Source organism: Larus michahellis, chromosome 1, assembly GCF_964199755.1.
Source record: "Larus michahellis chromosome 1, bLarMic1.1, whole genome shotgun sequence".
NCBI classification, from domain to species: Eukaryota; Metazoa; Chordata; class Aves; order Charadriiformes; family Laridae; genus Larus; species Larus michahellis.
In genome coordinates, this window is record NC_133896.1 from 71529996 (window position 1) to 71555606 (window position 25611).

General features: G+C 36.5%; 1 protein-coding gene across 18 annotated transcripts in view; it reads left to right on the forward strand.

Moving 5' to 3' along the window:
- Window positions 1-25611, forward strand: part of PLEKHA5 (pleckstrin homology domain containing A5) — a 175227-nt gene that overhangs the window by 119722 nt on the left and 29894 nt on the right. For 7 of the 18 annotated variants that reach the window (XM_074585738.1, XM_074585625.1, XM_074585636.1 and 4 more), the window contains 7 exons: window positions 426-541; window positions 8095-8562; window positions 12962-13430; window positions 14874-14957; window positions 17631-17750; window positions 18444-18497; window positions 25046-25126. In XM_074585738.1, the coding sequence (XP_074441839.1) occupies window positions 426-541; window positions 8095-8562; window positions 12962-13430; window positions 14874-14957; window positions 17631-17750; window positions 18444-18497; window positions 25046-25126 (1392 nt within the window). The remainder of the gene's footprint in view (window positions 1-425; window positions 542-8094; window positions 8563-12961; window positions 13431-14873; window positions 14958-17630; window positions 17751-18443; window positions 18498-25045; window positions 25127-25611) is intronic. The other 11 variants (XM_074585758.1, XM_074585677.1, XM_074585780.1 and 8 more) reach the window with 3 other exon arrangements.

Consider the following 25611-nt stretch of genomic DNA (forward strand, 5'->3'; position numbering starts at 1 on the left):
TGAGCTCCTTTTGGCTCTTCTTTTGGCCTCCTAAGCAACACATCATTTATTTACTATGGTAAGTACAAATTACAACTTACTGTATCATTCAGACTGCCAACATCTTATTTATAATAATTTTATTAATTGACATTATTGGATAGTCGAGATAGTTTTTAATAGATTGAAGAAACTTAAGGGCGTTTTGAGTGTATTAATGAAGAAGCAGCTATGATTGATTGAAAATTATAGGCAATTATTTTGAAAACACGAATGCAGTGTCAGAGAAATATTGGTGTATTCCTTCCGATGTTTTTTCTGATAATACTATTTGCAGAAATCTTATTATAGAAAACATTAGAGTGAGTATACAGTAACATGATTTGCCTCTTTTCTTTTACAGAATCTTATATTTTTATTGCAATGACCATGTCATTTCCAATCAGGCAGCTCATCCAAACATGAGGACCTATTATTTCTGCACAGATACAGGGAAGGAAATGGAGTTGTGGATGAAAGCCATGACAGATGCAGCACTTGTGCAGACAGAGCCTGTGAAAAGGTACTGTGGATTAACAAAACAGTGTCACAATGTATTTCTTTCTCATATTTAGTTTGATTTCTTTGAATGAAAGGGTATGCCTCAAAATAGAACATAAATTGGCTGAAGTAATTTCTCCTTATATCAAAGACCCCTTACTAATTTAACAACGTTGGTTCAAATTTTGAAGTAGTAAAAATAATCTAAGTTTTGTTCTGAATATGGATGCCTGGAGTGTAAGGGGCTTGAAGAAAGAAAACCTGACCGATTTCTTTAGACGATGGCATCAAAAGAAGTGCAATGACATACACCATGTGCAGGCATGTTTGACTTCCCCTGCCCTCCTGACTGAACACCAATAGCAGCTCCACAGGTGGTAGTCTTTGGCTTAAACCTGTCATAAGTCTCAAATTCACAACAGTAGTTTCTGGATAAATTAAGCAGTTATACCCATGGGCAACCTGTGGGGAGCCATTCTTGTTCATCATTAAGCTGTCATGAAATTTATACTTACCTGATCTGGAGCCTTATCCCTTTATGTATCCATGTGTTGACAATGAAAAGCAAGTGATTGCTGGAAGCCTCAGAAACGGAATATTGTCTGCTGCTGTCTATCCAGTAAGAATTGTTTTCTCTCTGAATGTGGTCCCGTGGGTCAGCTCCATGGCATCTATAATGGAAACCTCATCAGTTGAAAATGTAAAAGCCCCTCGTTATTGGTGGCACAGAAGTTATTGCTGATGGCTGCTGTCACTTGATCTGTTCTGCACTCTGTTAGTTCCTGCTACACTGGAGCTAGATGAATGGCAGCAATGCTGAGAAACTTTAAGTAAAAAAAAATAAATAGTGAAAATCACATAGACACAGGTACCAAAGAAGGAAAAGGTACAATTTTTTCAGAAGACTAAATACATTAAACTAGTAGTCAAAATGCAAGCAATCTTTACGCATTTTGCATTGCTCATGCAAGTCATTCCTGTTAACTTGTTCCTGACATTTCTGTATCCCATGTTGTGGGATGGTGCGGGCAGACGCATAAAATGGAATGCAGAATGATTAGACACTTTTAATGTTAATGTCTTAATGTTTTGTGAGCTTCTTAGTCAAACATAATGAAATTTTTACTTACAGCAATCTACAGGACATTCAGAAGAATGACAGTAAATTAGGAACACTTAAATTTGTACCCGTGCAACTTTTTAGTGACTAACCTTAAACAAAAGGTTGAAATCGAAGCTTCAAATAGATAGTACATGAAACATTTTATTCTCCGTATTGCACAGCATAGTGAAGTAGCTTAACAGAAAAAATCTCTTACTTTGAAAAAATAACACGTGTGCTTCAAGATCTTAGGTGTCGTGTGTTTTTCCCAAAATTACTGAAAATATAAGATTTCAGCTTATAGAAAGGAGGAGTGATAGGTCGAATTACCCCAATGAAATTTGATCTGCTATGTATGAGTTCATATTATATATGAAGACGTTATGTTCTTTGTCTCCTATAACCCTCCTCGTGTTCAGGAACAGTAGATGTTACAGGGAAGAGATGAGCAGAGTGAGATTGAACATAAGCAAGTAGATACTTAATATGGCATTTTCACCTTTCATCTTCTCTATTCAGAGCTTTTAAGAGATTGCTCTTAAAAGAATGATGTTACCTTGACAAAATAAAGTAGCTCATTTAGGTTAGTGAATAATTAATCTAAAAAATCAGTTTTAGTTTGCATTGTAAGTGTATTGCAGATAGCTGTGGTAGCTTACAGATAGAGAAATGATTAAATCAAATCAGGCCCACTTAACGTCAAACAAAAATTATGTATTGATTCTATAAGCACTTCGTAGGGGGGAATAATACTGAAGTGGGTCACTTTGAATCTTTCTTGAACCAGTGAAATGACCTTTGTTTGGTATTTGCAATACTGTGAAGGTTGAATGTTTGAAGAGGACATCTTGGTAGCAGAAAAAAAAATAATGTGAAAAAAGTACGTCTCCATCTAACAGAGCCTCCTTCACGTCGTCTTCATAAGTCTCTCCTGTAATAGTCAACGCTCTATAGAAGATACTTAGTAAACTTAATTATATTACTTTTGACATTTCTTTTAACATAAGAAGCAATCTAAAATGTTAATGTAAACATCCGCTCTTTCGTGTAGTTCATTAATAGAGCTGTACAGTCGTGTTTGCTGCCTCAGAGCCCAGCGAGACGTGTAGTGAGCTCACCCTGGCTCCCGGTGCAGCTTTGCAGGCTAGTCATCCTTCCAAACTGCAGCGCTATGGCTGCTCTAACAAGACAGATGTGCAGTCCACGCCTGTAAAGTGTGTTCCAGCCTCCCAAAATGTTTGGCCATGCACTCCTACCCTCTTCGTTCAGCTGCAGTGCCTGTTCCAGCACTGATGTCTGCCTTTTTCGGGTGTTTGTCAATGGATAGGCAAACAGTGGGGATTCCCAATACAGCTGAGCTTACCTAACACTTCTCATGCAGCTACACATGCTCCTGTAATCTGCCTTCCATTGCTTCGGGTGCTTACCTTGCTCCTGGGTGAATCAGTGTAGCACACTAAACGAGTAGAAAAAACACTCAGCAGCACCATCAGTAGTTTTCTGCCTGGATATCATGGGCAGAACAGGCTTCCCAACAGGCAAAACAAGTGTCAGAAAAGCATCAAGAAAAGCGATTTATGTAACATCATCTTGTTGTTTTAATTCAGGCAAGAAACCTTAGAACAAAACGGAAGTAAATGTGAAAAGTTTGTTAGTAGTCTTGAAATAATTACTTGAAAGAAAATACATTTCAGGCCTAGTGAAGGCTCAAAGATTTTCACGTCTGCTAACTATAATAAGGAAGAAAATCCTTCAGACATCTGTTCCTAAAGAATCCATCTTTTGGCTATTAAACCAGTACTTAAAATGAACCGTGTAGCAGGATATGATCTTATCCAGAAGAAATACTGTTTCTTCCCTGTAAAAATCTGTTAAGTATTAAGTATTGTATTACCTCATCTCTAAGTAACCTAAAGTTTGGCATGTACATAGCTCAAAGCATAAATGATTTTGGTTCAGTCAAATTCAGCCAGTGCCTTTGTTTCTCAATTCTGTTTTTTCTAGAAGTTCTAACATTGTACTGAATACAGTTTTCTAACAGACTAGATACTTATGATACAATAGCTAGGGTTATTAAGAACTTACTTCCTTAAATATTTATGCAAGCTGATGCTGAGCCACTCTTAAGTGCTTGTTAACATGAATTGCCTAATGATAAGTCAAGAGTTTTTTACAGTATAGTTCTTTAAATCTAGAAGTCAAGGTACTTCACTGCATATGGTACTCTGGAAGTCCAAACCCAACAGTCCGTTAAATTGAATGTTTCAGCTTTAAATAATTTCAGAGCTACAATCTGTATCTTTATTTTTTCTGAGGATGTGGGTTCCTTGGAGAGAAAAAAGATAAAAGGAATATTTAAAACATTAAGTTTTGGTGGGTTTGGCTGGGTTTTCCGTAAAATATTCTTACTTTCAACATATAGTTAGCCATATAATACAGAAACGAGATACTGAGGTGAGAAAATTAAGATGTAACCGTTTATTTTAGAGCTGATTTGTAGTCACAACAGAAAAACTCCTTTCTGATGTATAACTGCAGGGAAGGACAAATATTATTTGGTCCTATTGACTTAACTCTAATTACTCCGTTCTAAATATTTTTGGTTTAATTTTACCTAGCTAGTAAATTCAATTTAATTATTTACTGAGAGACCTATCAAAATAATTAAACACAAATATGTCTGGTCAGTGAGGAACTGTTTGAGGTTATGACTCAAACTATGATCTCAAACGACCTCTCTGGATTAGCAAAACATCTTACTCGTTCCATGTTGCGTCACTGCAGACCACAGCTAAGCTGTATCTATGAGTACTGATTGCTTGCTTGTGTTTGTAGGTGCTGGTATCCACCAACATACTGATTTATAATTTTTACCCTAAATGCTGATTTCTGTGTTCTACCATGTTTAAGAGCATCATTGTTCTATTTGTTTACTGTCAGCTGGGTGTGCTACAGCGTTTGTTTCTTCTGAATGATGCAGCATGTACTAAGAAAAGATTGGCGTTTTTTTTCCTCCTCCTAGTGCAGTTAACTTTCCTCGAACAGCATAAGCTAAGCTGCCAAAAAAGCACTTGTTAGCATAGCGACATCCACAGTGGGGGTTTACTGACGTCACTGTGCTTGGAAAAGATGGGTTTTTGCTTTTCAGATGCCTCTGCCTGGCTTTGTTAAATCACAGTCCTTATGTCTGTCTGATGCTTAACTACATGCCCCACACCCAGCCCTCTCAGAATTATTTATTTATTTATATTAAACAGCAGAAAATAGTACTTCTCCTGCATTACTGTCCCATATATATAATTCCTGTTTGGTTGTAAAAATCTATAAATTGCATTCAGTATATGCTGAAAGACGTGTTCAATGCTCGTTCTCTTTGTCTTCTCCCTCTCCCATCCTCAGAATACCCTGCGAGTCCTGTTGAATATCTCTTTGAGAGCCAGATATAAATACAGAGCAAAATATAAATATGGATTTATATTTCTTACATTTACCTATTAGTTTCTGATAATTCTTTCCCATTTGGATCCTTTGCTATGGAAAGAGATCTCTTGCTTGCACCAAGTTGATTGATTTGATGCACAAAGTTAAAGGAGAGCCCAGAAGTCTGTTTTAATGTCAGTCATTCAGCCTCTACACCATCACAAAGGATGTCAAATATAATGCTTGGCTCTGCTGTGTATAACCATAGTAACAAGTGATACAGCATAGAGATTGCATGGGAAAACAGTTCTGTGATTTTGGGATTTGCTATTTTTTAATGAAGCTCTACAGTGGGAAAAGTAGTATGATAGTGTAAATTGGACACTGTGCCAAGTCTTGACTTTGCCACCTATCTGATGAAGGTCCTTAGAGATGCCGCTCTCCCTCTGCATCACAGATTTTCCATCTGTAAAATGGCAGCTGCTTCTCTGCGGTAAAGCACCTTGAGAAAGATTGATATAAACTGCTATATAAGGGGGTAGGTGGTACTATTAAGGCATGTTGCATATATTAATGCCTGTGTTTAGGATTATTTGCAAGGTAGTCCTTACATTTATTCTTAAACTCTTGAGTGTTGTCTGGTAATTGAAATTTTAACACCCTTTTTTGACTTGATAATTGGGAAAGATTGTGGTAGAACGCTGGGTAGTACATTTTTGAGGTGGGAGGGAGGAGGTAATCCGGTTTTTTTCCATAGCCTTGAGAAGGAACTTAGGGCAGGAATGTTTGGTCTTGGGAACCGTATAAAGTCTTGGGGGGGGAAAAATAAAAAGAAAACACCTCACTTTTAAATTGCAGTAGGAGGTTAGCACAGCATTTCTTTGCTGATACTTGGGAATTATAGAAAAGATGACGTAGGTATAGCAGTTCCACCACGTGTCTTCCCACACAAAAGTCTACATAAAAACTGGTTCCAGATCAAGAATTTTTCTCTAGAAGTTATGATTGGCAGAAATATTACTGTCTCTTTTCTGCTAGCAGAAAACATCAGATGTATCCAACCTCTGCGTTTAATAGTGATGTATGAGAAAAAAACACCGTGTTTAAAAATAGTGCTGATGCACCTAGCCAGAGAGATGTTTATGTTAGATTATTGGTATGAATGTTTCAGTTTGCGATATGTTTGACGTGTGTGTGTACGCTTTCACGTTGGCAGCTCAGGAATAATCACTGACAGAAAAGGACTGTTTTGAGCTACTTATATTGATGGCGTGAATTTTGGAGGACTTTTATTAAAGTTCTGAAGTATCAAGCCAGAGACTGGGATCGTCACAACTATGTCAGGAAGAGGCATGAGGAAAAAAAATCACACCTCTTGTTAACACGCAAAGTGCATGAGCATTTAATTTGAAGTCATGTGCAGTATGCAGAGGACACTGATGTCTTGCTGTTTCTGACTGATACGTTTGAAATTGTGTGCATGTCAAGGCAGGAGTCTCTTGAGTCCTTTCACGTCACAGAGAATTCATAGCAAGAGTAGAGTGGAAATGGGCGATGCATTTAAAATTAAGTATCCAATATTATTAGCAGTAGGTAGTATTTTATACGGACCTTACAGTTTTCAGTCCTTTATGTGTTTGCTGGGATTCCGTCCCAGATAGTTGTTGCCCTGTTGGGAATTCATGGCTTAAATAACCTGTTGGGGAAGTGTAGACTTGTTGGACATTTAATCCTCAAGCAAAAATGATTACAGCGCTGTCTGCAGTTACTCAGAACTAGAGTATTTTTGGGGGGAGCGGTCATACTTGTGCTCTTGGTCAGTTGTGTATGCGCTGTCTTTTTTACACACAGATTAGGCACTTGAACTGGACACAGTTACAAAGATGAATAAGGGATTTGCAAAAAAGACGCAAAACAGCGTGAAAGGTTATTTTGCCGTCCTCTTAAAGCAAAGTTTTGTTCTTGGTTTGGTTTTATACAGAGATGTAATCTTAAAGAATTATCTCTCTTCCTCTTCTTTCCTCCCCACCAAAAAATGTTGATCGAAACACTTTATGGTTTGGGGGCTTTTTTTCTGGTAAACTGAAAAAAAAATTATCGCTATCTGAGCTGGATGTTCAGTTCATTTCCCAGTATGGGAAAAGATACTGCTTCTTGACATTTTGAAATTTAAAAAAGATAGCTAATAGATCTGTGTATGTTGAGTACTTGTGTCAGTACTGTAAAGCAGTAACTGTTCTAAATATATCATTATTTTTGTGGTACAGTTCTCTAAGTCAGCAGCTATTTTCCCCCTTAAAATTAAGGAAGCCACAGTTATTTTCCACAAAATGTATCCAGCCAAAGTGATAACATATCAGAGAAACGTAATTGATGCCAGTGACCATGAAAAGTTGTTTGCTTTCTTTAAAGGAGCTCATTATATGTTAAATTCAGCAGTATTGTGAATCACGAGATGGTCAGCAATGTAATCTGCTGCCATTTTTAAAGATGGCTTTAAAAATCATCTGAATTTCAGGCTGTTGACAGCTGGAAGCTGTAGTTCTTGGGGAGTCACTGAATATTTTTACTGTTTAAATGTCCAGTCCTCTGGGAACTGAACATCCACTTTTTCAGACTCTGGGAGGTAAATTGGAAGTTGGCTTAAAAAATTTACCCCATGTTACAAAAGCTTTTAAAATAGCAAAGAAATAGAGGAGCATGGAAGAAAAATCACTCGCACTCCCCAAACAAAAAAAAACCCAAACCAACCAACCAACCAACCAAAAAAACAACAAAAAAATGCCAGACAAAACACCACCACCACCCTGGAAACAAAAACAAAGCAAACAAAAAACCAAAACAACAACAACAAAACCAATCTGTCCTTGATTACTGTGAAAATATGTCCTAGATTTTTCTCTCAAAGACAAGATAAAATATCTAAAATATCTGGGCAGGGATTCACCGAAATAACACCGATAAACAACAATATATTAACTTTTTGGGTTTTGTTATTATTTTTTTAATGAATGTTTTGTTACAATTATAGCTTATCATGTATTTCTTTCCAGAGTAGAGAAGTTAACCACTGAAAATACACCACCTCGAGAGGCAAATAATATTTCAAACCATCGGGTGCTAATTAAGCCAGAGGCACAAAATAACCAGAGAAACAAAGAAGTCAACAGAAATGAGGAGAAGAAAGCTTTGGAAGCTGAAAAATATGGATTCCAGAAAGTTGGGCAAGATAAACCATTAACGAAAATTAACAGCGTAAAGATAAATCCTTTGGGATCCGAATACAGGACTTTACCCATAACCTCGATTCAGGCTGGACACTTCAGACCAGTTCATTTAAATGGATCTGAGAATAAAGCTGTTGGTGTTGTCCTGGCAGATGCTGGAGATGGAGGTCAGCACAATGCGGTTCAGTCACACATGGAGTCTGAACGAGTTATGCAGAGAACTAATTCAATGCTGCAGTTGGAACAGTGGATTAAAATACAAAGAGGAAAAGGACAAGAAGAGGAAACGAGAGGGTAAGTACTACATAATTCTTTTTATATTTTTTTTTTGCTAGGCATTCTAGCAAATAACACTTAGACTTGTATCCTGGTTAGATTCTTTAGGTTTTGGTCGATATTACATAAATATATAACTCATTGTGCTCTGTAAGAAGTGCCCAGATGACTGCTCAGAACAGATTTATTAAAGTTTCTCTTTTATTAACATTTGAGTGGTTATTAATAAATTAAACTATATTTATAACTTCATAAATAAAAATGGCCAGAAACCCTTTTTAGGTGTTAGAAATTTCTGTATCCTAGTAGAGAGGTGTCATCAAACGTAACAATTCTTTCCCTCTTAAAATCTGTTTTTGAAATTGCCTTGTCTTCTGCATTTTTGTTCACACATTCTTGTAATAATATTTTATTTAAAATTCTTCAAAAATATTCCAGAGAGCTTTTCAACTTTAAATAATCTTTATGAAGAGAGAAAGAAGTTTTCATAAGACTAAGACACAGAAACCTAACTTAATGCTTAAAGCTTCTCTTTTCATGAAATTAAACAACTCCCAGTTCTAATATTGAGCTCCAGTGCTTATTCATGAAGCTTTAAAATTGTGTGTGGATGATATTGAATCTTGTGCCAATAGCAATTTTTCTGTCTGACAGAAGTGTAGGGACATTGCTTCCAGGCTGGCTTACAGACAAGCAGCTCTAGCAGTAAAATACAAAAGTTTTTAATATTACATTAGATAGGAAGTAACGGAGCTGCCATCACAGGAGATATTTTGGAGAGTTGGAAATGAGGGAGTTTGCGTATAGATGGATGGCAGAACAGAGCTTGAGATAGAACCAAGTTCAGAAAATGCGTTTTCCGCAAATTTCAAAATATCGGGGTTGGGGGCGTTTCAGTTTTTGCAAAAACTTGAAAAATTTACATTAGTTTGACTTACACTTGCCAAAATTGGTTGAACATTTCCTCATTGCCCTTAGTCCTTCATGAAACAACACATTAACAATTCCTAATTATATTTAATGAAGTACTCAACATAAGTAGTTTGATCAAGTTTGAACTTGCAGTACAGAGAGCAACTTGCACGCTCTGACATTTATTTTATTACGTGTGCTTGCGTAATGAGGACTGAGAATGCTCTTTGGTGCAGTTAGATTTTTAAAATCGGACTGTAAAACTTGCAACCAAACAAGAGAAATGTGAGTATCTGTGCCACTTCTCAGTTGTGAACAACTGGATATAAACCCTAACACGGATTTCACTGTGGAAATCAAAGAGAGTGAATTACTGTGAACAATATGTTACTAATTAACAATATTTTATTCTTGACTATATAGAGGCCACTTGTTGCTTACAATAAAGGTGGCACTGATAGCACAAACTTTGCTTTCAACTGCAGTTCTACATAAAGGTAGCAAACAGAAATAGAATTGGCCTTGAGATATCTTTTTTGCTTTGTGTGGAAGTGACCTTGAATAGTGATCCAAATTTCTAATGTGTAGTGATGTCTTTAGAATGTGGTTCCATTTAAATTTTTTATTTTATTTTTGTTCATATTGCCAGTTGCTGGCTGGAGGCAGAAATTTAAGTAGAATTGAAGTTGGTGAATGAGAGTAGAAAGAAGCTCCAGTTTATGTTGAAGCTTAAGGTTGGGGTGAGTGACTAGTAAGGCTGCTTTTAGTAAGATCTGTTCAACTCATAACTTGAATTTTTGACAAAAGTTGTCTTCACTTAATAGTGAAAGTTGCTGACTTCTAAGGCTTTCCATTGCATCTGTCTCTCTAATGTGTTAGAGAAATCATGGAGGACAAAACTGAGTATCTCTGGTGTGTCAGACTGAAAAAAAAATAAAAAATAGGACTTTAAGAATACTAAAATGTCAACAAACAGGTTCAATTAAATAACTATATATAAAATAGGAGCTGTTAGCTGTCCTCAGTATGAAATGACAAGGATTCACTGTAAAACTACTAATTTTTTAGAGGAACACACTGGCCCCTTAGTAGTTTGGTTTCATGAGAAATTAATGAGAATGATGGCGATGCAGTTTTTAATTCTTGAAGCTGTTATGTTTACAATGAGGGTGGTGAGACACTGGAACAGGTTTCCCAGAGAGGTGGTGGAGGCCCCATCCCTGCAGACATTCAAGGCCAGGCTTGATGAGGCTCTGAGCAACCTGATCTAGTTGAAGATGTCCCTGCTTACTGCAGGAGGGTTGGACTAGACGACCTTTAAAGGTCCCAACCCAACCCAATGCCATTTCCACGGATCTAGACACCTAGTTTTGCAACAGTAATCCTAGAGACAGTCTCTAAAGGTGTCTATCAGGGAGAGTCTATAAACTCATATGTAAGCCTTTTTTTTTTTTCATACGGAACGTTTGTAGGCAGCTATTTTTGATTTTTGATGACAGTTACAGAAATATTTTGCAACCTCACAGTGTGCCTGACTGCTTGACTGGCTGCAGCAATCTCCCCTTGTGTGCAGGGCAGCTCTCAGCTGCACTACTGTCTCAAGTTGTTTTTGGGATTTGATTAGAACGACGTTTTTAAGTATCAACAGGATATTGGCGAATCTGTTTTGATTTTATCAAATGATGTAAAACAAGGCTTAATATCGAGGCAGTTGGGCGTTTTACAGTTTTCATGGTTTACCAATAGAAGATGGATATGTTATCTTCCTAAACGTTCTAGAATATAAGTAATTGCATGCAGACTTTAAATTGCTGTCTTTACATATTAAGAACTTCAGGCAGCTGTTCTTCAAGTTGTCCAGTATATTTAAAGGAGCCAACAAGATTACAGTGCTCATTTAATTAGTAAAATGGGAGAGGACCTTCAGTGGGAGAGAGATGTATCTAGCTACTGGATATCTTCATGAAAATATCAGGCTTTGCCTTATCTATTTGTGAATAGCTCAAATAATATTTTGAAAGTTAAAAATTGAACCCAGAAGTGTCTTGGTTGTTTGGGCTTTTTAAATACAGAGGTAGAGAGGAGCCCTTATCGTTAATGATATGTTATATGAAGAAATTTAGAGATATTTAAGCAGATTTTTCAGCAACAGAATAGGATTTAGAATCCATTTCCCTCTTTTGTAATTTTTTCTTTATGAGAATGGAAAACTGCCTAATCTACAAAATGGGGATAATACTTCACTAATTCTTGGAAAGCTTGAGAAACTGCATCAGATTTTTAATGTAAAGCTGTTTTATAGCAGTTTTCATCTCCAGAATGTTACAGGTGATCATAAATACGCAGCTTAACTATTTTCAGTGAAAAATGGTTTTTACCGTCATCAATTTCCTTGATAGTTGTTTCATACATAATGTTGGTTTACCTTGCTATTTGCCCTACGTCGTTTCTTTTTTTTTTTTTTGTTATGGCACTGAAGTAATTCAAAACCATCTTCAGATTCTGGTGGTGCAGCGTTTCATTTTGAATTAATCTAACTGGGGTGGATCTAGAAGGTGCTGCCCTCTGATGGCTGAATCATGACCAATTTGAGATGAGTTTAGTGGTCTCTGGCAAGCATCTATCATAGATGTGATCAGTAACAAAAAGGCCTTAAGAGGTGCTCATCTGAATTTTAGATAAGGGTTGAATGAATCAATGTTTATGACCTAGATTTTGTCCTCTGAAAAAACAAGAAATGCTTTGTCATACTTGGGAATGCATTGATACTCACTATGGAAAATTTTGCATTTCAACTAATGCTGAAAGTTGCTAATTAACTGTAGCATTCCAGAATTTTAATGTGGCAACAAATTAAAGAATAAGCCTTTGAATTCATGTCTGAGTTGAAAAGCAGTAAAATATTGTTAGCAAGCAAAGAAATATTTTTGCTATTTGTTTCACTTGAATAGCTGATACGGAATGGCTTATCATTGGCAACTGCAAAATATAATTTCATTAGACAATTATTGCTATTTTTCCATGGTCTGCTGTTAAAAATTCATAATTCTTTTAATGTCCTTAGTAATTGCTCAAGATTTTCTTAGGGGAAACAAGAGGAGATTTTTTTTCACTTTTGAAAAAGAGAATGGAATCTGTATAGAACTTCTAAGCTTTCAAAACCTTCACCTGTGCAGCACATAGATGAGTTACAAGATTTGTTCTAAAATTGAGACTACTAGACTGTTAAACTAGACTGTAAAAAGATGAAATATGAATTATATAATCAAGCAGTTAATCAGAGAGAGGATCCAGTTTCGGCTGCTACAGTGCATTCAATCAGTATTGTTGATTCTTTAATCATTGTCTTGATTTTCTTGCATATTTTTAAAATGACACTCGCGGTACTAAAAAAACCAAAAAAGTAGGAGTTAGTAAGGTTAGATGAACCTAACCAATATTGAAAAACTTCGTGTTGCCATAATATTAACGCTCTTCACTAATGAAAAGAAAATTTTTGTTTCAGCGTTATCTCGTATCAGACATTACCAAGAAACATGCCAAGCCATCGACCTCAAGTTTTACCCAGGTACCCAGAAGGCTACAGAACGCTGCCGAGAAACAGCAAAGCCCGGCCAGAGAGCCTCTGCAGCGTAACGCCCTTGGCTTACGACAGAGCCATAGGACCAGTAACAGCCGAAGAAAAACGGAGGTCAATGCGCGATGACACAATGTGGCAGCTCTATGAATGGCAGCAACGTCAGTTTTACAATAAGCAGACGACTCTTAGTAGACACAGTACTTTAAGTAGCCCAAAAACTATGATTAATATTTCTGATCAGACGATGCATTCGATTCCCACCTCGCCTTCTCATGGTTCAATCGCTGGTTTCCAAGGATATTCCCCGCAGCGGACCTACAGATCAGAAGTGTCTTCACCAGTGCAAAGGGGAGATGTAACTATTGATCGTAGACACAGATCGCATCATACTAAGGTAAGATACTTATCTTAATAGTTAAAAATCTTATAAAAAGCATTTAAAAATCTGAAGGTTGTAAAAAGATATTTTTCTAATACACTAGGTGAAAACTTGTTGTCCTAATATTACTGTCCATGATACTAGGTTTCTCTAAAGGAAAGAAAAGGAGTCAATAGGCAAATTATTCAGATTGTTGTATGTACAGACTTCTTTCTCCCTTCTAGCCTTTTTAGCTGGAGCTTTAAGAGGGCTGAAAATCCCAGATTTCTGTCCACGTGGTGTTTTTTCTGTTCTTTGTTCACAAGTTTGACTGCCTCGTGTTCCAGCAGAAAGCTGAGTGTAGTTGTTTCTTTTGATGCCTTTGAGTTAGTAGGGAGATCCCTAAAGATCAGGGTCTATTTGCACACAGCCTTCATGCCTGACTAATGTAACTTTGATAGTCTTCGTCAGTGAGAGACAAAGAATTACCTGGGTGCCATATGTGGCTTTGCTATATCCATTATGCTTGTGTTATGCAGATTTTTTAAATAGATTGGACATTACATAAAAATTATTCTTTTAAGTTGAATGTAAAAACTAGAGTTCTTATAATATGCTCCTAAACCTTTTTGCTAAATCTTTCTCTTGGGTGTCTTTATGTCTACTGACGCAGGAAAAAATACTTAACTGCGTCTTAAAGCAGTTTGTACGTAGTACACTTACAACTGTACTAAGTCTTCTTTTTGGAAAGCTCTTAGGTCCTTATCAACAAAGGAGTCATTTTGTTTTGACACCCTTTGTCTCAGCTGCACTGGAGATTCAGTAATCAGTGTTTCTCACAAATCTGAGAAATACCACTAGGGCCGGTGCTGCAGAGCATGTGCTTGCTTGTCCTTTCAGCCATGTTTTGCTTTCTCATTTTTTTTTCCTTATGGAACATTTTATACTAGTATTTCATTTCATATTTAAGATCTTTTAAGCAAGATTCTTATTTACCTTTGTTTTTTCATACTATTTGGTTTGTGGTTTTTTTAGTTACACAACCAGCTTTTTCCATTAACTTAGAAACATGAACTTGTTTTTAAGAGGTGGGTAATTAGAAGACTGTTTGAAATCACTAGGGTAAATTTGAAATTTAAACTCCATCTATATAGAGATCTTAGGTTTTTAAACAGCTTTCAGTGATGGATGAAAAACTCAAATTGTTGTTTACATGGGTTATGGTTAGGGCAACAGCTGCGAGGGAGGACTGTTAATTAAATGAATGATGAAGGCTGGGTTATTTCTGGAAGTTGGAGATAGCCTACTCAAGTGTCCTAGATGGTGGATCAGCAGGGAGCATGACTGGCCAAAGCTGGCACAAATTATAGCAGATTTGTCATGAGCGTGAAGTTGGCTGGACTTATTTTTTTAGCATTTAATAGCTGTTAAGTCTATAGATAACTATGGACCATCCTGTGCTATTTTGTTTTTGTACAGCATGTCTTTGTGCCCGACAGAAGGTCAATGCCAGCAGGTCTGAGTTTACAGCCTGTTACTCCTCAGAGCCTCCAAGGCAAAACAGTGAGTTGGATTTTTGTTTGGTGCATCAGTTCTTTCTTAAGAATAATTCTTTAAGTATGAAGAGGCAACACTGAAGTCTTACTTTCTCTATTCAAAGCTTGCATTAAGTGTAGCTTTTATTTTAATTATCAGGGATTTTTAAAGCAAATAAAATAGTACTATGTGGTTACATTAAATTCTGAAAATACTGTGTAGCCGCTGACTCCAGATTTTTCTTTGAGAAAGACAGATATATTTTTTTTTTAATCATCTTTGATACGTTACAGAAACTCCTGGGAGAGGGTAGAATACATCACAGAACACTTATTTCTCCATAAGTATTTAGAAAATCATAGTAATAAAGTTTACATTTTTTTGAAAACTTACAGATACTAGAACTGCATTTGGTAAAATGACATCTCCCATTTTTCTGTGATAGAGTTGAAACTCTCGTTGAAGGTATTTCATGAAAGTAATATTGAGGAATACTGTCCACCTTCCTAATTGAAACACGACTCAAACAAAAGCTAAGAAATTGTCCTAAATTTGCTAGACTTATTTACCAGTTTTTGTGTCCTTTCCATGATCTTTCTCTGTCCATCTGAAATTACTGTTTGAGACAGTTATGAATTGAGAGTTCAGATTTCAAATCAGGCTGTGGACAACAGCTCCCCAGTCAGTCCTTTTACTGCCTCGACCCCTGTTTCTTGCACTTCCCAACATGAATCCCTGGCACCTTCAGCAACTTACGGGTTGGCCTTTGGCAGCTGGCACCTTTGTCTTCCGCGGATGTTTCTTTGGGTTCATGGCCCCGTCAGCTCTCGTGGGCTCTCCTGCTGGAACTGGGCCCATGAGTGGGGTAGGGGGCAAGGAGGTCCAAGCTTCTGCCTGCAGAAACCAGAAGTCCTGCCCACGGGACATTCGTTGCAGGGACCAGAGGAGGAAACCTGTAGGTAGCTCTTTAAACAAAATTCTGTGTTGTGTTTGTTGCAAGAGTCCCAAGAGCTGTATCGAAAGCACAGCACTTACAGCAACGTCAAAAATTTTTGCAACGTTATGAATGTCTACAGAAAAGTAGGAATTACTGTTCAATGGGCTCCTCTACAGAAAAAAGTTTGCTTGCAAATGGTGGATTGAAGTACCATTAAACAATTTATTCCTAATGGACTAAAATTGGGCTTTTGCAGAACATACTTAGAAGAGTTTCGGTCCTGAAAAAGTGATTCACTCTTCCTTTTGTTTGAAGACTTTCAATTATCTTATTTCTAAAAATCAGTTTTCTTGTGCTTTGAAAGGATGTTAATTTTCAGACTGAAAGCATTGGCACTGATTTTTGGAGAGAACTTGAAAATGTCTTGTATAGAAGTCTAGGTTTTTGTGCTTATTTTCTGAAATTAAGTATTTTAAATCCAGGTATTGAAAGAGTACTATTAAGAGGAAGATCGGCCGTTAGACAATTCGGCTTTGGTGCTGGTTTTCCCTCAAAACAAATGGTTTTGACAACTGAAGCTATGTGGAAATGCCTTGCTCCCTCTTGTGGGCTACTTTGGTACGATCTCAAAAGGTGCCAGTGCCACCCTTATTCTCAGAGATTTTTCTTCTTTATTCTAAGAAACTAGTATTCATTTTTCAGTAATTTAATATTTGGTTCTCTGGAGCTTTTTTCTTTACTTCTTTGCTTTGGGAAAATTCTGTGACTGTGGGAGAGAGCAAGCGGGGATTTAGGGGTTTTCTTGTGTTTGGGTTTGGTGGGGTTTTTTAATTCTCAGAACTTGTGAGAAAAACAAAATTCTGGGTGAACATTTAACCTCTTATAACATTGACTTCTGGAGAAGTGTAAGAAACAGAAGAAAAGAAGAACATAAAAAAAAATACTTGTGATGTTAAGTGTTTTGTTTTCTTTGAAGTACTGCTAATAGAAGTGGTTCCCAGGAATTGTTCATGTAGTTTCCCAAACTCACCTAAAGTGATCTGTGTTGAATTACCTGACAAACACCCATTTGAGTGTGACTGTATTTCCATTCTATATATAATCTTGGGTTTTGAATACTATTCTTCATCCCTTCCTAAGGGGATTTTACATCTTAGTCATAAGGTAAAGTAATAAATTAACTGGTAGCCTTAGGCCTGTGGAAGGTGGGACAGAAAATTATCTTTGTCATGCTTGTACAGTTTTATTTTGTGAAAGGTGATTGTTTCTGATGTAGGTCAGTTATCATGGGTTTTTTATTTACTCTGAATTTTGATGCATACATTTGAAGAATTATTTTAGAAACTAAATTCTCTTGAGTGCTTTTTTTGATTCTTTCACCAAGCTCAAATCGCTGTCCAAGTATAGATAATGATATCCTAAGGGCTGGAATTATCTTCCCCTTCGTTTAAGTCAGTATCATCAATTTGATATGCATATCAGAAAAAGTTTGGGGGCTCTAGACTTTTTCCTGCAATATCCTCACTTTTTTTGTCCTTTACACAGAATGTTACAATATTACGGTGTTTTGAGTATTTAAACTTAACCCTTCATTCTGTATTTGAAAGTGGTCAATTTGGGGGAAAATGGTGAGACTGTTATTGTATCACTATAAAACGTTTTTATAAGAAAGATACTAAGAACCCTTATTTTAATTAAGTGTTGTTTAGGATACCAATTAACCTTTTTTCTACTCTTTGGCTTCTCACACCGCACTCCTTCAGCCAGAGGAGCTCACGCTGCTGCTAATAAAGCTGAGACGGCAGCAAGCTGAACTGAGTAGTATCCGGGAACACACACTAGCGCAGCTCATGCAACTAAAACTTGAGGCCAGCAGCCCAAAGGTCAGCTATAAAGCAATGTGTGTCATGTACCATTCTCACTAACCTGTGGTCATTCGTTAATCAAAGTTTACGTTGTACCATTAGTGCAAAATTCTCTGACTACTGTGGGACTAGAGTAGAGTAACATTGGTTCTTTGCGTATGTGATGTTCTGCTATTAACCCTTTGAGGCTTTACTCATAGTTTTTTTTATATTAGCTGAGTCAAAATTACACAGGAATACTTTAAAATATATTGTAGTTAAGTATAAAGTTAAAGGTTTTTAACCTATTGGTGTTATAAACAAAATTAGTAGTGATAGATCATGAGATTAATTTATTGTTTATGCTGCCTTACATCAGATACAGTCTTATTTGTAATCTGTGTACAAAAATCAGGACATATTTAAAACACGAATTTATCAAAGGGTTTATAGTTGTCTGTGTAGTAGACATTTACATGAGCTTACCGTATTTTCTATGTAAAACCAAAATGTAATGTAGTTGTTTGTGGTCTGATTCATGGCAAACTTTCATCACTTCTGTTTCGGGATCAAAACTTGTTAATAGTTCACCAAAAAAAAGCAGATAAAAGTAGCATTATATTTCTATGTAAAACAGAAAGATCGCTGTCTGGTTTACTTCTTTTAAAGCTCTTTTCATGCATTCTGCACCTTCTGTCCCTTTCCTTTTTCCTCCTGACTGCTGCCTGCTAGACTGAGATTCTTTCACATCACCTTCAAAGGAATGCCATATATTTGGATCATCAGGTGGGATTTGCAATTTTCTTGTGTGTTTACATTTCTTAATGCTTTTTGCCTGCTCTTATCAAGCTGGAAATATTTGGGGAAAATGATTTTCAGTGCTTTTTATGAAGTTGGATATTTAATACACGACCTTTCTAAGTAGCATAGAAAATCCTAATCAGTTACAAATTAGACATGTAATGGAAAAAAAACCCACCTCAATTTAAAATTTGTCGGAATACATTAGCCACTCACCAATTAATTTTTCTGTTCTTCATTTCCTTCTTATAGTAACACTAACTGTAGCGTTTTACCATCTTTAACCAAAGCTGTAATGTATTTCCAAGCTCATATGACACACATGCAATTTATAGGAAATCAGTACTTCTGATAATTTTAGGTTTCCAAATTAAGAAGAATTAGATGTTTCTACAGGAAATTAAATGAAAGGGAGGTCAAACATGGAAAAATGTTTTAAATCATAGCTCGGCTCATTACTTTTTCTCCTTTCACTCAGTTATTTTTTTAAAGATTTCTATAACCGTAAGATTTTAATTCTTTACAACTTCTGATAACTTATGGAGTGAGGGTACAATTCTGTCTTCACTAACATAATTGGTTGCCAAGTGAAGAACTGTGGTATCGCATACCTCTTTTGATGGCTTTGTTTTATGATCAAATGGGACTTCTATACAAATAGAGCATTTTTTAAAAAGGGAAATTTTTGCTAGCACTTATGAAAGACAGTGCCTAGAAGAAATATAAGCAACTAGGTGTCTGTTAGTTAAAAATACAAAAATCGTTAGAGCTTTTTCTAGTTTTCTTTTAATGAAATTTTTCAGCCTTACACTTAAAACCAACTGTTCTTAGAACTTATGTCCTTCATGTTCCTGTGATAGGATTTCAACGAGTTACTAAAAACTACACATGCTCACGGAAACATAGACACACGTGACATAAAGTCACCCGATGACTTTATTTTCTTATTATCTCGTGGAAACAAGGTGTGAATTGTGACAAATTCAGTTAGGTGGCAATGCATTTCTAAACATATCTGTCTTGTCTTAAGGGGCTGCAGGAGTTCCAAAACAGTAGGGAAAAACTGCTTCCTAAATTAGATGAAAATATTTCATCCAACTCAAATATTTCCAGTTTATAATGTTTTGGAATAAGGGAATAATTCTGTCTTCAACAATGTAATTCATTGCCAAGAAAGGACACCTGTCTATGTGAAGTGTAAAACTATGTACCGTGCTGTCGCGTGATTAGCTGAGCTCGTCAGTATAATAGACAGGATTGAATGGAGAGAATTGCCTATGTATAACGTCCAAAGTGGTAAAAAGGCTTTTCTTTTTACTTGCATCAGATAAAATTTAGAAATGTAACGCAATGGGATAAAGATTAATTTAGGGAAGTTTCTAAATCTTACAAATGTACCGTAATTACCCCTACCAGAGATGCAAGAAATCACTGCACTTCTTACAGTAAGAAATCATTATCAAGTCTAAAATACATTACCTTAATCATAAAATCCTGGAAGAGCAGGTTGGAATACTTGTCCCTGTTTCTGATCAGTTTTTTTCCCTTGTTTTAAGATAACACTGCCACCTACCTGTGGTGGGATAAATCCCCCAGACAGTCTTTTTGCTTCAAGTACCACTGCTTCTAGAGGTGGTGGCTCATTTGTATCTCTTTCTTTCTTTGTCCATTATCAGTTTTCCTTTAGTCTAATTGAGGCCTTACCTCCTCGTTATCCCCATCTGTAACCAGCTTGCATAATCACTTGCCCTCTTTGAAGTTTAAATGTCCAGTGTACTTAAATTAGGTATTTCTACTCATATTTAATCACTGAAAATAGTGTCAAAACCTGCTTTGCCTACAGCATGTGGTGGAACTCCAGTCCTGTTATCTTCAGCTCTCACCTTTTTGGTCACAAAGAATTCAGTACCGTACATAACAATAATTATTAAGTTTGTACTGAGATTGCACAGGTGAATTTTCAGGTAGACCAAAGTTCTTCTTTTGTTGCAGTAAGCTGTTTTCTACTGGTTAAGTGGCTTTCTTACCCAGACGCAAGAATATCCCATAGCATTTTTAAAGTCATGCTTCTTTTTTGTACTGCTGTTTCCTTTTGAGATGCTTAGAAATTCTTATGTTATGCTTTTTGATGTTTTTATAGTATACGTACAGAATTTTTGTTGTTGTTGTTGGAGTTCAGAGATAGAGGAGAAAAAAAGATTGAAGAGACTGATACCGATATATCCGGCCATATGATTTCTTTGATGTCTTATGGCCAAAAGAATTGGTCAGGCATTTTTTTTTTTTTTTTTTTTTTAAATGAGGTTGTGAACCGCTCTGCTGGCTCCAGGTTCACAGAGAGGTGGGAGAGAGACGCGTTTGCCTTTTAGGAAGTAGTTCTTTGGACATAGCTAGCAACCCTAGGCAATGATGATTTGTTTGCCAATATGGGACATGTTACGAGGGCACATAAAATCTCAGTCTTCTCTATTATCAAATTCTAATACGTTTATTGTGTATTACTAAATCCAAGCCAGCAGTCTCCTTAATGTATTTGTACCCAGTAATTACAATAACAGTAAATAAAGTTGGAACATATGTGTTTTCTTCAAATAAAAGCTAGACGTGCTTTTTTTTCTCCCTTGTAAATGAAGCCAAGGCAGGACGTCCCATGTGAATCTTTCTGTTACTACAGAGAATTCCACCAAACCAGTTTTTCAGTACCTTTTAGTACGCTTTTTAATTTTATGTTGATAGTAAAACTTTTCTTTGGCTGAAAATGCCTTTTCTACTGAGCTCAAGCTATCTGTGTAGAACCCTCCATGTGTGTTGTCATATTGTTCTCAGCATATCCCAGGTTGGTTTGTCACAGTAGAAGCTCTACTAAATTTCATTTAGTCTTTTTTTTTTTTCCCTGTTTTTTGAAATGGCTATTTATGTGAATAGTTTAGGTGTTAAGTTGTTCGTATCCTTCTGCTGGTACTTTCATTTTTAGTTTCTTTTAGTTTTCAAAGGGTCCATAAAAGTAAACAGAACTTTAACAAGAAGTTGTCAAATAAAGGAGTGAAGGTCCCACAGCCAACATCCATGCTGTCTTGGTGTTTTGCTTCTGTTTTCTCCTCTTCACCACCCTCTTTCTGAGCTGCTGAAGATGGTTCTGGGAAAAGGTAGTAAATGAAGGGAGGCTGGAACAGTACAAGGGGGTTTAGATAGAGCTGAACGATATCCTGTGTTATATCTGATATCTTGTGTTCCAGCCTAAAATTCTATTTCCTGTATTAGCAACATACAGGATACTACTCTTACTTGTATTTTTCAGGTTATCTGGAAAAGGTAGAGTGAGCTGACCCAGCCACCACTGTTGTTCTTTCTGCTGATGATTTTTTCCCTTTTCCCTCCCCAGAGGAAGAAGGGAGACTCAAGGACAGGGGCTCTGTAGGGTGAAATAAAGACTGTCCTGGAGGCAGCATTGCTGTAAATAGAAGGCAGGAAGGAAAAGTGCTTTTTCCTTCTTTTTTTTTTTTTTTTGGACAGAAGATTAAAGAGCAGGGGAAAGGTGGGAGAAAAGCTTGGTCAGGTCCTTTTGCCACTGCTTTTACCTTCAGGAAACTTGAGAGGAAATGGATAAAACTGACAATCTGACCTCAGTCTTTAGTCACCTGTAAGATACGGTCTTACCTCATCGGTGAGGTCAGCTGCCCTGGTAGGGAGCTACTGTTCCAGCTGATCGCTGCCACCAGAACAGCACACACTGTAACGTCATCTGTGCAGGTGTTAGCAAACATGGAAGAGAATTTAGGAAAAGGAAGGAAGACAAAAATGTCAATAGCTTGGCTTTACAGTTGAAAACACAAAATACCCACTCAGATGCTCACTCATAAATAATGTAGCTGTTCGTATAGATCAGCTCTTATATCAAGGAGGTGTTTCTTTCATTGTTTTCAACTGGAAAATGCTTTTATATATTTCATCGATAAAGATAAAAGTGAAGATGAAGCATCACTTCTGGGGAGAAAGAGTTATTTACTAGAAGTAGAAATTGATAAAGCCAAGACTGCTGGATTTTATTTGGTTATACTGCTGTGTTGCTGTGTGGCATCAGGCAGTTCCCATGTCAGTTTGCTTATGAAAAATCTTCATTCTGATTTTTATGACTTCTTTAATTGGAGAGACTCTATGAGTATAATACTGTTAGTGTTACACATACGATCTAAAAGGTGTCCTTTACTGTACAAAATAATTTTTTTTCTGAAGTGAGAGAAAATCAAGGCTTATTTACATTATGAACCAGGAAATATTTTTCCTTGAGCTATTTATTCCATGTCAATAGTGTCCAACTCCAGTTTGGGAGTAGCCTCATGATAATGTTTTAAGAGCACAAAATAGATATCCTCTTCACGTTTTAGAGCGTGGGACATGCCGTTGTGTCCCGCATAGCTCTGGTTTACTTTGCCAGTTCTTCAGTACGCATTGCCTGGTGTGTGCGCTAGCTTTAGTTAACAGAAGGTTTGTGACAGATACATACTCCCTCAAGAACTTAACTTCTCAATAGTTAAATGTCTGTCAGTATTTTTTGGAAACATTGATTTCCTAAAGGGGGAAAAAAGCTTACTGTTTTCACTGCTACAAAGGCTTTTTGTTAGGCATTACTTTTTCAATAATCTGGTTTTTGATCTTTTTTCTATAAGGTCTTAAGGAACTGGAGCTTTTCTGGAAATAGCTGGCATTTGCAGACAGTATTAGAGAAACATGTTTAAGCATCAATGGTAGTAAAAATATTGGAGGAAGTCCTATAAATCAAAGTTGGAGCTGGCTAGAGGACAAAACATTGCTTCAGAACATCTTTTGAGCCAATCCACTTTGCTTCCTTTCTGATCTGTATGAAAACAATCTTTGAACAATTCCACAGAAATTAACTCCGGCGTTGTCTGTTATCGGTCAGAAAGGAAAAATTTGAAATACTGTAAAAAAGTATTAGCCAAAGAGCCTGGAGGTGTTGAAATCCTCCTAATAAAAATGCATCCAAACCAGTGTAGTCCTAATAAAATATTTCAGCCTCAGAGCAATTTTTCCTTTACAAATGTTTCAGCTGGCTGTAGATTGATTGCTTGGCTTTGGACCTTATTATTGGTCTTACCTATTGAGTATACTATTGAGACTCTATTTTGGTGTCACCCAGTGCACCCAATCCCTGCACAAAATTTTACGGTAAAGGGAGAACAACTTCTTGTGTCGGTTCTAGTTTTCTGTTTATATGCACTGTAGATGATGGAGCAAATGGGAGGGGTTGCTTGTTTGGGTTTTTTTCCTGCCTTGAACAAACAGTGTCATAAGCTTGCCCTTTTAAGATAAAGTGCTCTTTATTGGATGATTATTAGGTGATCAGAATTTACTATGTATAAAAAAACAACAACAACAACAAAAAGGTCCTCTATCTATAACAAGAAAAGCCTGTTTCCCATAAGGAGAGAAAAAAATACTACTCCAAACGTTACAAGTTAGGTTTTTTCCTAAATAATTACGGGCAAGAATTTGAAAAGGCATCAAAAACTCAGGCTTTCTGTTGCATTTCTGTCTGTGAAACAAAACCTTGCCATGCAAATTCATGGTGAGTGCATATATATATACATAAAGACAGAGTGAAAGATCATAAATATTCATAAACACACGTCCTTCCTGTGTAACCATACTTGAAACAGGTATTGCTGAAAAAGTCCTAAAGTTTCCAACACAAATAGGAGGGACACTGTGAATCAAGTGACTTCTCAGTTTCTTTTGGAGAGGAAAACTATCTGTTTTCGTAGTTTTTCCCTTATTGTTGAGAAAGTCTCCTTTGTAAAACCAAAAATCCCATACTATGGTCTGTGTTGCATACTTTTCTGAAATCCTAAATGTGTGCAATTCTCACTGTAATAATCAAAGTATCTAGTTTTGACTTTTACACGCAAATCATTAACTATTAATCATTGTAGAAAATGTCTAATCAGTTCTGAAATAGTTTCACACCGTTATATGGGGGTGGATAAACACAACAAATAGCGATTCAATGTTCCTAAGTATATAAATCACTGCAGTACATAAAGGCATTTCATGATACATGAACATAAGTCTAAATCTCGTTTCAGTATTCAGAGGCTGTGTATGCCTATATCTTTTTAACGTACATTGAGTTATTAAATCTATAATTTGAAAGGTTTTCTGATAAAGGCTTGAGTGTTCCTATTGCATAATCCGATAATACTTTTCATTTCAATATCGTGCAGAGCCAGGCTTATTTTAAGCATTTTTCTTTTTAAAAAGGGAGAGTGTTGGTGAATAAATATTACATTGGTTTTGAGCATTGATGTGTTTTTGCTACATTTGTTTGATATTATTAAACTTTTCAGAGGTTGATATTACTGAATGATGGAATATATAAAAAGCATGGGATAAAATGTAATCTACTGCATTATTAGAGAAAATTAAAGTAGAGGCTATATTTTACAGTGTCGTCTTTCAAATCTAGCCATGCTGTAAACTGATGTTTGCTGTATGCTCCTCCTGATTTGAAATAGATGAAAGAGAATGAACCTTTAATCACCATGGTTCACACTATGATTGAGAACTCGGCGCTAAGACCGCAACTGTACCAGCAAGTAAGGTCTTGGATAGTGAATGAAATTGCTTTATCATCTGCGAAAATTTTCCTTAGTGACAGTTTTGGTTGTTCCTCAGATTTATTCATAACATTGGTGTTTCTCTTATTTGCTTTGGAAAACCACAAGTCATCCATGCTTTATAAAATGCTGCAATATCGTTAGCATGGCTTTTGCTGCGTTTTTGTTGTTTAGTATTAAATGTACCCTTTTGAATAACTTTTTCTGTCTGGACAATTTAATTAGTTGATGTTTTATGCAGGTGTCCAGTAAATTCATGAAACTTTCAATAAGCTTCCAACATTTGTCTTAGCATGATTCTCTGCAATTAGTGTTCAACGGTGCTTCTTTCTTTTGACCACTACAAAAGCATGTGAGTGGTGTTTACCTGGTCATTTCTGGCAATTTTGTTTTGTTCTAGGAAGTGGATTTACAAGTTTTTTGTTTGCACCTACCAAGCCTTTAGCCACTGAAGAAAGGAAGGA